General features: G+C 51.5%; 1 protein-coding gene across 5 annotated transcripts in view; it reads right to left on the bottom strand.

The window, feature by feature from the left end:
• The window catches only part of TRAPPC9 (trafficking protein particle complex subunit 9), a gene marked incomplete at both ends in the record, with an annotated part of 503,715 nt that overhangs the window by 443,068 nt on the left and 47,552 nt on the right, over nucleotides 1-13,095 (bottom strand). For all 5 annotated transcript variants that reach the window (XM_080695229.1, XM_080695231.1, XM_080695232.1 and 2 more), the window contains one exon: nucleotides 4,122-4,338. In XM_080695229.1, coding sequence (XP_080551355.1) covers nucleotides 4,122-4,338 — 217 coding nt within the window. The remainder of the gene's footprint in view (nucleotides 1-4,121; nucleotides 4,339-13,095) is intronic.

The raw sequence follows: 13,095 nt of genomic DNA, 5'->3' as shown, positions 1-13,095 counted from the left end.
GGCGCAGCCCTGGCCGCACCTCTGTGGTCGAGGAATCGGTGGGAAGCCTGGACACTGTATGCCCAGTTTTGCTGTGAACCAATAACTGCTCTAAAATATAAAGTCTATTTAAGAAAATATTCACATGGGGGTTAATGTGGTCACGGAAAGAATGCGAAGGAACGCGTTCGTAAGTGATGTGTGTGTTTTAAACAGCACAGGTGGCGAAGCGGGCGTGAGTATAATGCTAATCTACTCCGCTTGCTGGAGCACCGTGTACGGAAGCGAGCAGGCGACCCTAGACGTGAGCACGCACCGGGGACCACATGGCCCTCGGCGCGCTTTTCCTGCTGGGGCACCCCTCCAACCTACTAACGTCCTGAGGAAACGGGATCCAAGCACGGGAGCTGCTGTCAGACGAGCACGTGAGATGGGGGACAACAGCCCCCACTTCTGTCTCCTAGTTACACACCCCTGAGAGCAAGCCTGGATAAAGCTGAGTGTGGTGGCCACACCTATAGGCTCGGCACTCCGGAGGCTGAGACAGGAAGATCACGAGTTTGAGGACAGCCTCAGCGCCTAGTGAGACTTTGAGCAACCTAGAGACCCTGTTTCAAAATCAGGGGGAGAAACCAGGCTGGGGGTGTAGCTCAGGGCAGACTGCCCCTGGGGTTCCATCCCCAGTGCCACCAGAAACTGAAAAGGGTAGCCATGCACGGTGGCCGTTTCTGTGAGGGTGCCGGCTGCTTTCTGAGCACTCCTCCCATCTCTCCAGAGCTCTCCTCTGAAAATCAGACAGGTGCTCACACTGGCTGCCAGCGCAGTGGCCAGGGATCTAGACCAGCTCTCCCCGGGACCCAGTCCCCAGGAGGCCGGGCAGCTGGCGGGCACACACAGCATACAAGGCCCGTGAGGACCCCAGTTACGCCCCTGAAACGTCCTGTAGCCCTTTACTGCTTCCCCATTTGCAGGCTCCATCCCAGCTGTGCCTCCCAGAGAGGGCACCGGCTATGAGGACCACAGCTCATCTTATGCAGACCCCAGAGCCCCGTCCTGCTCCCTCTGACCGTGGCCCCAGCCTGGTGACTCCTGATCACTCATCACCCTCCCTCTTTCCTTACGTCAGCTGGGCCTAGCGCCTCGCCCCCAGGCCCCTTCCTTCCCCATCGCCAGTGGGCTTCGGAGGGAACACCCAAGCAAGAGCCCCGCCCGTCCACAGAGGGAGGCGGGAGGCCTGCGCCCTGGCCTCACTGCACCCGCCTCCCCTCGCACAGAGGAGCAGACGCGAGGGCTCGGTCTGAGGGTGAGGAGACGCTGAGGCAGGGGGCCTGTGGCCCAGGGACAGCCCCACGGCTAGGCTTTTACCGCCACCGCCTGTTACCCCTGGTCAGACCTGCTCTGCCAATACGAAGCCCGTGGTCTCAGCAGAACTCTGGGGTCTAAGGATGGTCTGTGACCATAATTGGGACAGCGGAAGCAGCCCCGAGAAGCCACTGGGAGGCCCACAAGAGGGGCACCCCGAGGCCAGAACAGCCTCTGTGGAGGCTGCTCACAAGGTCCCTCTCCCCGAGAGACAGAGACCGGCACACAGCACGGGCTCAGGGCCGACGTACACGTATTCTCGGCCCATCTAGAGCGCCCATCACAAACCTCTGCCCTGCAAACCTCGGGTCCCACCCCCTCAGGAGGGAACAGGGAAGAAAGCAGAGAAACTAGAGCAGGCGGGATCTGTCATGAAACCTGCTGAGGGAACCAGCCACAGCTGAGCGCCCAGCAGCGGCCGAGCATGCCCACGTGCCCGTGCTCAACGCACGCATGGCGTCCCACAGGAAGCGGGAATCCAGACATCAGTACAAGAGAGGCCATGCCAGAAAGGGCCCCGCGATCTACTCCTGACCTCCTCCTCAGTGCTTGGTCCACCTCCTCCTTGGCCAGATAAAGCCAGGCACCCAGCCCTGGTTCCAAGCGGCCCACTATCACACAGCACTCACCGATGGTACCCAGCACGGGTAACGTCAAGTCCTCTGTTGAGATGAAAACAACAAGCATCTTGGACCCCATTAAGATGTATGACACATGCACCAATAAAAAATTAAAAATAAATTAAGCCAAGAACAACAACAACAAGCCAGCTGTGGTGGTTCACGCCTATAATCCCGTACTTGGGAGGCTGAGGCAGGAGGCGTACAGGTTGGAGGCCAGACTCCGCAACTTAGCAAGGCCCCCAGCAACTTAGCAAGAACTTGTTTCAAAATAAAAAATAAAAATAGAGCTGAGGGTGTAGATCGGAGGCAGAATACCCCTGGCTTCAATCCCCAGTACCGCAAAAAAAAAAAAGAAAGAAAGAAAAGATCAAAGGGCTAGGGGTATGGCACAGAGTTGGAACGCCCCTAGGTGCAATTCCCAGTACAAAAAAAAAAAAAAAAAAAAAAAACAAGGAGCCATGGCAGGTGCCTGGGGAGCTCACTGGAAAAGGCAGGAAAGACGTGCTCTTCCATGAGCCCAGGGTGCAGACCGGCTCCAGCAGACAGGCCTTGCCCTGCGGCTCCATAGAGGGCCGACTCCAGGTCACTTCCAACCCCGCCCCACGCCTGCTCACAGCACCACGGCTCCTCCTAGCCTGACTCCAGAGTGCAGGCCCTGCCTGATGCCAAGCAACCGCACTACGGTCAGGTCTCCTGCGACAGAAATGGGGGCCGAGGAAGTGGCCGCCTCCACGGTGCCCCTGCCCTCACGCCCTGCCTGAAGGCCTCCTCCTGCTGCAAGCGCCCAGCCCGTCTGCTTGTCTGGCCCACACCCAGACTTTAGGAAGACTGTGGTTAAAAGCACGAACGAGCAGGCATGGTGGTGCACATGCGGGAGGCTGAGACCGAAGGATCAAGGTTCCAGGACAGCCTCGGCTGCTTAGTGATGCCCTCTGCAACTCAGTGAGACCCTGTTTCAAAATAAAGAATAAAAAAATAGGGTTGGGGGTGGAGCTCAGAGGTAGAATGCCCTTGGGTTCCATCCCCAGTACCACACACACATACACACACGCCTAAAAATAAGATGCTAGGAGCTGGGCGTGATGGCACACACGTGGCATCCCAGTTCTGGGAGGTCAAGACAGGAGGATCATAGATTCGAGGATACCCTCAGAAACTCAGTGAGGCCCTCCACAACTTGGCGAGACCCTTTCAAAAGAAAAAGTGAAATAGGACTGAGGATGTAGCTCAGAGGTAGAATGTCCCTGGGTTCAATCCCTAGTAACACACACACACACACACACACACACACACACACACACACACACACGTAAAGATGCTGGGAAGTGCACCTCTGCCCTGGTAGGACAATCAATGGCCCAGGACACACCTCAGCTCTTTATTTCTACCTAGAAGCCTGTCTTGTCACTATCTCTGGGTTTAAAGTGAAGAAGAGTGCTACGTGTTCCTTAAACTGTAACCAACACAAGGTTCTTTCTCCCAGCAAGTGCACTTTGCCTAATACCGGCATTGTATTGTTTATACTTGTAGTTAGAGTTATAGCTGTAGCTTTACTATGGATAACCTTGCATAATGTTGCAGAAGAATTTACCAAAAAAAAGCATAGCCGCATCTATACGCATGTACCCAACTGTACTTATTTCTAGTTCACTGATTTTGACTAACTAAACTTCTTAAGTAAAATTCATTATGCTGACTTAAGCGTTTTGTTGCTGTATCATATCATTAAGCTCAAAGGGGCTTTCTGTGCCCCACTGTCAAAGACGTCAGAATGCCAGCTCTAAAGCAGGGTGCTGCTTCCTGTTATAATTCTATTTTTTTTTTTTTTTTTTGTGGTACTGGGGTTCCTGGAAGCCCTTCTACCTCCGGGCTACACTCCCAGACCTATTTTTTACATTTTTATTTGGAAACAGGGTCTCCTAAGCCAGCGCGCGGCTGGCTTCGAACCTGCGCGATCCCCCCGTCTCTGCCTCCCAAGCGCGGGGATGACAAGCGTGCGCCACCACGCCCGGCAATAATTCTATTTTTGTAATTAACGCAGCACAGAACAAGGCCTGGCCGCTCTGCACCTCCAGTGCCCGTCACAACGTCTGCCGCAAGGAGCAGGCGCGTCGGTACATCTGCACGGACCACTTCGGCCTGGCCCGAGCCCGGTACCTTGGCTGAAGTCCTTCGGGTCCAGGGACAGGCTGTAGCCGGGCAGCGTCTCCAGGAGGAGCTTGTAGCAGGCCCCCCAGCCGGGCGCGGCGATGCCGGGCGTCACGCACTGCATGGCCGCCACGCGCCTGAAGAAGGCGGACTTGCGGTGGAAGCCGATGAGCTCGTACAGCTCGGACAGGACGCTGTAGCGCTGGATCTTTTCTTCTTCAGAAAGCTGGAAGCACAGAGGGAAACAAAAGGCTGTGGGCATTTCAAAATGGACAAAGAAATGCCTAGAACCGATTTCTACACAACAAAGACCTGGTGGACATCCGGGGACGGAGAGGCCAGGCAGCAGCGCTGATGACGGAGGACGCTCCAGGGCCCAGCGGCTCCACTGGCCTGCTACCCAGAGACTCGGGCCCAACCAAAGATGCTTGCCGCACATCGCGGAAGACACCTGTGTGTGTGTGTGTGTGTGTGTGTGTGTGTGTGTGTGTGTAGTACTGGGGTGGAACCCAGGGGCCTTCTACCTCCAGGCTACACCCTCAGACCTATTTTATACTTTATCTGGAAACAGGGTCTCACTGAGTTGCTGAGAGCCTAAGTAGCTGAGGCTGGCTTCGAACCTGTGCGCTCCTCCTGACAGCCTCCCAAGCGCAGGGATCACAAGCGCGCGCCACCACACCCAGTGGAAGACATCCTTTTAAAAGGAAAAGAAGAGGAACAGGAGTTCGTCTAGACAATAGGATTTTGGCGGGGGCTCTCATCAAACATGAACCGTCTTAGAACAGTAGAACAGAGACAGCCCGCACGGGACGCAGCCCAGCGGCAGAGCACTGGTGACCATGCGGAGGGCCTGGGTTCCATTCACACCATCACAAAAATAAAACCATGGAAAGAAAGACAAGAAAAGCCTACAACTTGTAAAGGAATATATAGACTCAGGTGACTAGAAAATGAATTGTTAATAATGCCACCTGAGACTTACAGCAGTTTCTTTCACCCAACACCTACCTGGACCCCCCAGCAACACCGTGATGTACTATAACGATTTCTGTCGCTAAGCACCTACTGTGTATGTACCTGCAAGCCTAGCATGACTTCTTTTTCCTTTTCTTTATTTTTGTACTTTGTTTATTTGCTTTTTGTTTGTTTGGGTATTGGAGATTGAACCCAGGGGCATTCTATCTCTGAGCTATACTCTAATCCTGTGTGTGTGTGTGTGTGTGTGTGTGTGCGCGCGCGCGCGCGTGTGCACGCACCCGCATGTGTTTTACTGGGAACTTAGTCCAGGGGCCTTCTGACTCCAAACTGCACCCCCCAATCCCATTTTTTTTCTTTATTTTGAAACAGGGTCTCACTAAGTTACAGACAGCCTCACTAAGTTGCTGAGGCTGGCCACAAACCTGCAATCCTCTGTCTCAGCTTCCCAAGTACTGGGATTACAAGTGTGCACCACCACACCTGGTTCCAGTCCTTTTTTAATTTTTTTTTCCATTTGGAAATAGAGTCTCACTAACAGGGCCTTTCTAAGGTGCTGAAGCTGGCCTCACCCCGCAATCCTCTTAGCTCAGTCTTCCACGCACTGGGATGACAGGTGTGTGCCATCACACCCAGATTTTCCCATGTCTTACGCAACCGTAACAGCAATCCCATGATGTACAAGCATTCCAGCCCATAGATAAGGCATTAATAACCTGCACATCACACAGCCGAGAAGTGCTGGAGGCAGACCTGACTTGGGGTCAGGGCTCTGCTCCCTGCCGGCCCTCCCCACACTGATCCACAGCTACCCCCTTGCCGTTGACAGCAAGGACCCACACTCCTACTCAGGCAGCTCTCCTACAGACCTGGCTTCTCTGGCCCCTTCGAAATGCATCTGTTTCCAGATATTTCTGTGAGGACAAAGCCTTATCTGCATGCCCTGTAACCCGCACTCTTTTTTTTTTTTTTTTTTTTTTTTTTTGCACCAGGGATGGAACCCAGGGGCCTTCTACCTCCGAGCTACACCCCCAACCCTATTTGTTAGTCTTTTTACTTTTGAAACCGGGTCTCACTGAGTTGTGAAGGGCCTCAGTAAGTAGCTGAGGCTGTTCGCAAACTACGGTCCTCAGAGGTCTCGGCCTCCAGAATGCTGGGATGACAAGCGCCACTACGCCAGGCTTCAACTCCACTCTTCATCCTCCCATTGCCTCCTCCTCCCGACGCTGCTGGCCACGGCCCTGCCTGGGTCCTCTTGCCTGTCATCCAGGAGGTGCATCTGAGAGCCTTCCTGCCCTCCTGTGCCTTCCTTAACCCACACACACCGCACTAACGTTCCTGACACCCAGCTCAGGCTGATCTTGCATGTCCCCCTAAAATAAATGCGGTAAAATCTTGCCCTCTGAGATGTCCTTCTTAGGATGTGGCGCCCTTGAGAGGGGACTCGGTAAGGAAAGTGGAGGCTTCATGAACAGGACTAGAGCCCTCAGAGGAGACTCCAGATGCTGGGTGTGTGGTGCACACCTATCACCAGGACTTGAGACTGGAGGATCACAGGTTCAAAGCCAGCCTAAGAAATTTAGTAAGACCCTCACTGAGCTCTTGAGACTCTTGTTTCAAAATTAAAAATAGAAAAAATAAATACGACTGGAGGTATAGCTTAGAAGGAGACGACCTCAGGGTTCACCCTCCAGTACCAAGGAAGAAAAATAGAGAGAAGCCGGGCGTGGTGGCGCACGCTTGTGATCCCAGCACTTGGGAGGCTGAGACAGGAAGATCACAGTTCACAGACAGCCTCAGCTACTTAGCGAGGCCCTGTTTCAAAATAAAGAATAAAGCCGGGCGTGGTGGCGGACGCTTGTAATCCCCGCGCTTGGGAGGCAGAGACAGGAGGATTACGCAGGTTCGAAGCCAGTCTCGCTGGCTTAAGAGACTCTGTTTCCAAATTTAAAAAATATAAAATAGGCCTGGTAGTGTAGCCCAGAGGTAGAAGGGTTTCCAGGAACCTCAGTACCACCAAAGAATAAAAATTTGGGTTGGGGAGGTAGAATGCCCCTGGGTTCCATCCCTAACACCATAAAAGGTAAATCAATAAATAGAGAGACCCCTCGCCATTCTACTAGTGCAGACATGGCATCTAAGACCCAGGAGTAGCCCTCACCACGCTCAACTCTGCCAGTGCCTTGGACCCTTGGTCTTGAACCTCTAGCCTGCAGCACTGGAAGAAACCAAATCCTGTTGTTTATAAGCTATAGTGTTGCTATAGCAGCCTGAAAATACTAAGACATCCCCATTTCAAAGCTGTTCAGGAGCCTTCAGTATGGTACAGTGCAGCCCAGCTGCCGCCTGGGCACGCCACCTTCAAGTCAGCCCGATCTGCCCCATAGCTGCAGGCCACTGCCCGCCCCGGCAGCCACAGGACCACGTCCATCCACGCCTCACTCTGCCAATGCGTCCTCAGGTGGCGGCAGTGGGCAGAACAGGCAGGGACCCCTCCCCTGGGGACCTCCAAGTAGTAGCAGGCTGGTTACTGTGACTCAACACAACGCTGGGAAAGGCAGGCTCCACCCCAGGCAGAGCTGAGTCAGGACCCGACCAGGTAGCAAGGCCAGGGCACGGCCTCCCGGGTGTCCCAGCGGAGTCTTTGCTTGACCCCTGCGTCTCCCCATCCTGTAGTCCACACCAGCTCTCCCTGGCACACTCTGTTCCCAAGCCTCCCCCAGAAGCGGGTCCAGATGCCCTTCCGCCGTACATCTAAGGTGCTGCGGCATCGGTCCATAAATCCCCATCCTCGTAACCTCGTAAGCATGCAGACTCGGTAATGTCATTCCTCTCGGCTACATTATTCACGCGCCTTGAGCCCCCCCCCGGGCCTGGCAGGACTCTCCAGCTCGGCAGGCAGCCTCATTTCACACCATCGCTCCGGAGCTCACCAACATTTGATGTTATCCGTCTTTTTAATTTTAGCCATTCTGTTGGCTTTAATTTGCATTTCCCTGATAACTGCGATGCTGAACATTTTTCTGTATGATTACTGGCCGCTTGTGTATCTCCCTTTGTGAGGTACTTGTTCAAGTCTCCTGACAGCTTTTAAAATTAGGTCGTTCGTCTTGTTACTGAGTTGTAGTGGTTCTTTATAAGTTCTGAAAGTAAGTCCTTCGTCAGAGATGTTTTGCGAATATTTTCTCCCAGTCCGTGGCCAATTTGTTTTCTTAAGGGAGTCTTCTGATAAGCAGAAACACCATGTTGCCGCTCCAGCGATCACTTCTCTCTCATCCTTACTGCTTCCTGTGCCCTTGTCTCAGAGACCTCTGCCCAAGGTCATAAGGATATTCTCTCCTCTTCTGGAAGCTTTACGTTTCCACCTGTGACCCACGGACACTCAGATCTGCACAGGACACGGCCCGGGGAGCTTGCAGCACAGCTGTGGAAAGCTGGCTGCGATGTCGGCGTGGCAGAGGGTTGGGGTCTCTAAAGAAGAGGCAGGCGGGCCCACAGCTGCCATCTCCAACCAGGAGACACCGCGACACCCCTCTGCTACACCCCATGTCCCCAGCAGGACGAAAGAGGTTAGGGAGACAAGGCAACAATGACCTCAGCTGGTGCCTTCGCGAGGCCACCCCCGAAACCGAGGCAGGCTCACCGCGTGGCCCCTGCCGCCGACTCCTCGCAGGCCTTCGCAGGCCCACCTACTCCTTCACAGGCGGAAGGCTGTGGCCTCAGCCCGGAAATCACTTTCCATCCTTCCTCTTCACGTGTCTATGGCGCTCGGTGGGAACTGATAAACACCCTGTTCAATGGAACTGAACCCACTTTGAGCCCTGCCAAAGATCCCGAAAGGCGAAACCCTGGGCACAATGGCTCTCCAGCAGCAGGCGCCCGCTGGATGGGGAAGCTTCCCCGAGCGCCAGCCCGTGACGAAGCTGCACCCGGCCGCCACGGAGTGGCCCCGGGCAACGTGCCGGGCCGAGGGCCGGGAGAGATCTGAAAGGCGGTCAAATCCCCAAACTCATTGCCGGCCCGCTGCTCTTGTGGGGAGCGCTAATCAGCACAGCTCTGTTCTAATTTTTCAACAGGCTGCACAGTCACGAGTCTGGCTTCAGAGCCCAGATGTTAATACAAAGTTCCCACAGACCACTCAAACAAGAGGCTTCTACTTGGAAGGCAGACTCTCTGGGAATTCCAATATTAATTCCACTTACTACTTGGAAGTAAGTTTAGACCCACTTCACTCCACTACTAAGAAAGCGGCAACGTCAGGAAAGTACAAGATGCAGGGCTAGTGTGCTGGCTCTCTGGCAGGGCAGAGGAGCCTGGGACCTGGTCTGCACTCTGCTTCCCAGGCAGAGAGAACAATCAAATCTAATTCTGATTGTTGGTAAGATGAAATGAAATAATATACATCCAGTAGGGCTCTAGGGCCCTCGGAGGATGCTCCAGAAAGGGAAAGTATCATTGTGGGCTGAGACCTTTGAGATCACAGGTTCTAACTAATTTGGCCAGCCAGGATGCTCCAGAAAATACCCCAACCTCCATCCATCTTAGGAAGCACAGGAACTCACAGAGCAAGGCCGTGCTAGAGGCTTTGGGACTGGCAGCCTGGGGACTGTGGTCAAGTGCTGCTGTGGACAGAAAGCAAGAAGACAAAGGCAGAGACCAGGCCTCCTCCAGCATGGAGCATGCGCTCGACTCCCCTCCACAGTTATCTCCAGCCCCGTACAGAGAAACATTCAAAAGAGCACAAGACCCCCACTTATATCTGTCAAAGAAAAAGTTTAGGCTGGGCATAATGGTGCATCCCTGCAATGGCAATACTTGAGAGGCTGAGACAGGAAGATCACAGGTTTGCGGCCAGCCTCAGAAATTTACCAAGACTCTGTTTACAAAGAAAAAATAAAACAGAATTGGGGCATGTAGCTCAGAGGTAGAATGCCCCTGGGCTTAATCCCAAACACCACACACACACACACACACACACACCTCTATTCCCCAGAACAGAGGGGACAGTGCCAGTACTTGAGAGACTGTGACAGAAAGATCACAGGTTCGAGGCCAGCCTCAGCAACTTAGCAAGAACCCGTCTCAAAGTTTAAAAGAGGACTGGAAGTGTAGCTCAGAGATGGAATGCCCTGGAGTTTAAATAAATAATGGCTTCTGTCCAGTAGAGAATATAAATCTCTGAGTCAAATTCTATAATGAATATAAACTTATTCCAGATCTCCTTGTAATTAATAAAGTTGTTTTTGAAAAAAAAAAAAGAAAATCAAACCCAATATAAAATTGGGTTTATAGACAAAGGATTTTTGGCTGAGGGTATAACTCCGTGGCACGGCATATGTTTAGTATGCTCCTGGCCCACCGCACCAATAAATATCAACAAAGGATTTTAGTTGATATACAAATGGCCATTTGCAGGAAAATAAATGAAAGTTGAGAAAATTATACTGAGTGAGCACAGCCAATCTCAGGAAGTGAGTAGATGTATGCTCTCTCTTATCTGCAGAAGCCAGAGAGAGATTTGGGAGTAAGGGCAACACCAGATCAATGGCAGAGACTCCGGCGAGTGACTGAGGCGGATTAGGATGGGAGGGGGCGAAGTCTAAAGAGAGCCGCAGAGTAAACAGTGCCATGAATGTGTACAAACGACCAATTCCAATCTCAAAAGCTTAGGGGAGGAGGGCCCAATGGGGAGGCACCAAGAGTTGTGTGCATGTAAAATTACAATGCACCAAGTTTAAAAAATCACTAGGAGCCGGGCGTGGTGGCGCACGCTTGTAATCCCCGCGCTTGGGAGGCAGAGACAGGAGGATCGCGCAGGTTCGAAGCCAGCCACGTGCGCTGGCTTAGGAGACCCTGTTTTCAAATAAAAATGTTAAAATAGGTCTGAGAGTGTAGCCCAGAGGTAGAAGGGCTTCCAGGAACCCCAGTACCACCAAAAAAAAAAAAAAAATCACTAGGAAGCATATTTTAAAAAGGTGGAGCCAGGTGCGGTGGCACATGCCTACAATCCCAGTGCTTGGGAGGCTGAGACAGGAGGATCACAGGTTCAAGGACAGCCTCGGCAACTTAGGCTCTCTGCAACTTCATGAGACCTTATCTCAAAATAAAAAATAAGAAGATCAATTTAGGACTTCCGGGAAGATGGCGACCGAGAAAAGCGGGGCTTAAGAGTCCCGCTAATAACCAATCTCCATTATCACAAAAAGAGCGCCTTTCATAGCCAGAAAACACCATCACCAGAAAAACAAAAAAAACCACCAGGCTCCAGAGAGAAAGCGGACTGAGAACAGAGCTCAGGGCCACAGAGGAGACACACGCGCCCGAGGACGCGGCAGCAGCGCCATACTGCCGGCGGCAGCGGCGAACTCAGCGGACGGCTACAGCAAGCCGAGGTGAGCCGCTGCGGAACAGCCAGGCGGGATCTTTCGGCGCAGACAGCATTTAAAGCTCCCAGTGGCTGAGCTCAGCACACGCTGTAGGGATTCAGAGTGGAAATCAAAACCAGAGAAGAAAAAATACGCCAGCCTCATGGCCGAGGGCGTGGCAGAGGCGCCATATTGTCACCGGCGGCGGCAGCAGCAGTGAATTCACCGAGTCCAGTACAGCTACATCTACGTACTCAAGAACAGTGAGTCAAATTGCGGGCCACAGAGGAGAAATCCTAGTATTGTGCCTCCTGGGACTTGACCCAGTGAGGGAGAGGCAGTGGCAGAGATATCACACCATAGGAGAGCGTGCAACCTGGCACCCCCCATAGTTTAAAGCAGCCTCTATCGACTCCCTGGGTCGGAGACTCTGTGATACAACCCAGTAAAGGAGTAGTAGGGTCTGAGATAATACAGACTCGAGATCCAGAGCACCTTATGTGAAGCCATAGTGACCCAAGGGAAGAACCCAGAGAAGGCACAAACCTCCGAAATCATGGGAAAGAGGAATAACACTGAAGTAATGAATGTGCACAACCCCACAACATCAGAACCTGATAAAACAGAAAATCAGAGATTTCTAGAAGATCAAATCAGGAAAATAACTGTAGAAATAATAGAGGTGCTTCGAAAAGAACTCAGAGAGAGCCAAAAAGAGATAAAGGATGCAATTAATGAAGTAAAGGCCTCAATTCAAAGCACAAATAACCGATTAGACCACATGGAGAACAGAATCTCGCTCTTAGAAGATGAGCAATCCAAAAATGAATGCATAGTTTCTAATCTAGAAAAAGATATCCAACAGCAGGAATCTGACATTGAAGAAATATGGGCCCATCTTAAGAGAGCTAACCTAAGAATAATTGGAATAGAGGAGGGAAAAGAAAGTGATACCAAAGGGATCAACAATCTCTTCAAGGAAGTAATAGCAGAAAATTTTCCAAATATAGAGCAAGAGGTTGATACACAGATCCAGGAAACTTATAGAACTCCCTTTAGACAGGATCGGAGAAGAGGATCCCCACGCCATATAATTGTCAAAATGACCAATGTGGAAGCCAAGCAGAGAATCTTAAAGGCAACAAAAACAAAGGGCCAAGTGACATTCAGAGGCAAAACAATTAGAATCACTCCAGACTTCCCAAACCAAGTCATGAGAGCCAGAAGGGCTTGGAGTAACATATTCCAAACTCTGAAAGAAAACAACTTCCAGCCCAAAATTTCCTATCCAGCAAAACTTTCTATCAAATTAGATGGAGAAATAAGAAGCTTCCATGACAAACAGAAACTGAAGGAATTTATGTCTTCAAAACCAGCGCTAGAGAAAATACTCAAAGAGATTAACTACAAAGAAGAAATAGGTAACACTCACCAGAACCAGAGAAACAAGATTTTCCATCCAACAGACAACTAAGATTGGTTATCTGTGGAGATTCATTATTTATGTTAGTCTTTTACCTATCTCTAAATTGTATTGTTTGCCTTTATTGTTGTTAATTTTTAGGATTTCTAGTTGGGATATTAATATACCTTCAGATATAGCATTTGGAAATATTTTATCCAATTCTATTAGTAACTTTTAA

The sequence above is a fragment of the Muscardinus avellanarius genome, assembly GCF_963383645.1.
Source record: "Muscardinus avellanarius genome assembly, chromosome: 4".
NCBI classification, from domain to species: Eukaryota; Metazoa; Chordata; class Mammalia; order Rodentia; family Gliridae; genus Muscardinus; species Muscardinus avellanarius.
Note: the sequence above shows the minus strand (reverse complement) of the source record. Positions and strands in the feature narration are given on the sequence as shown.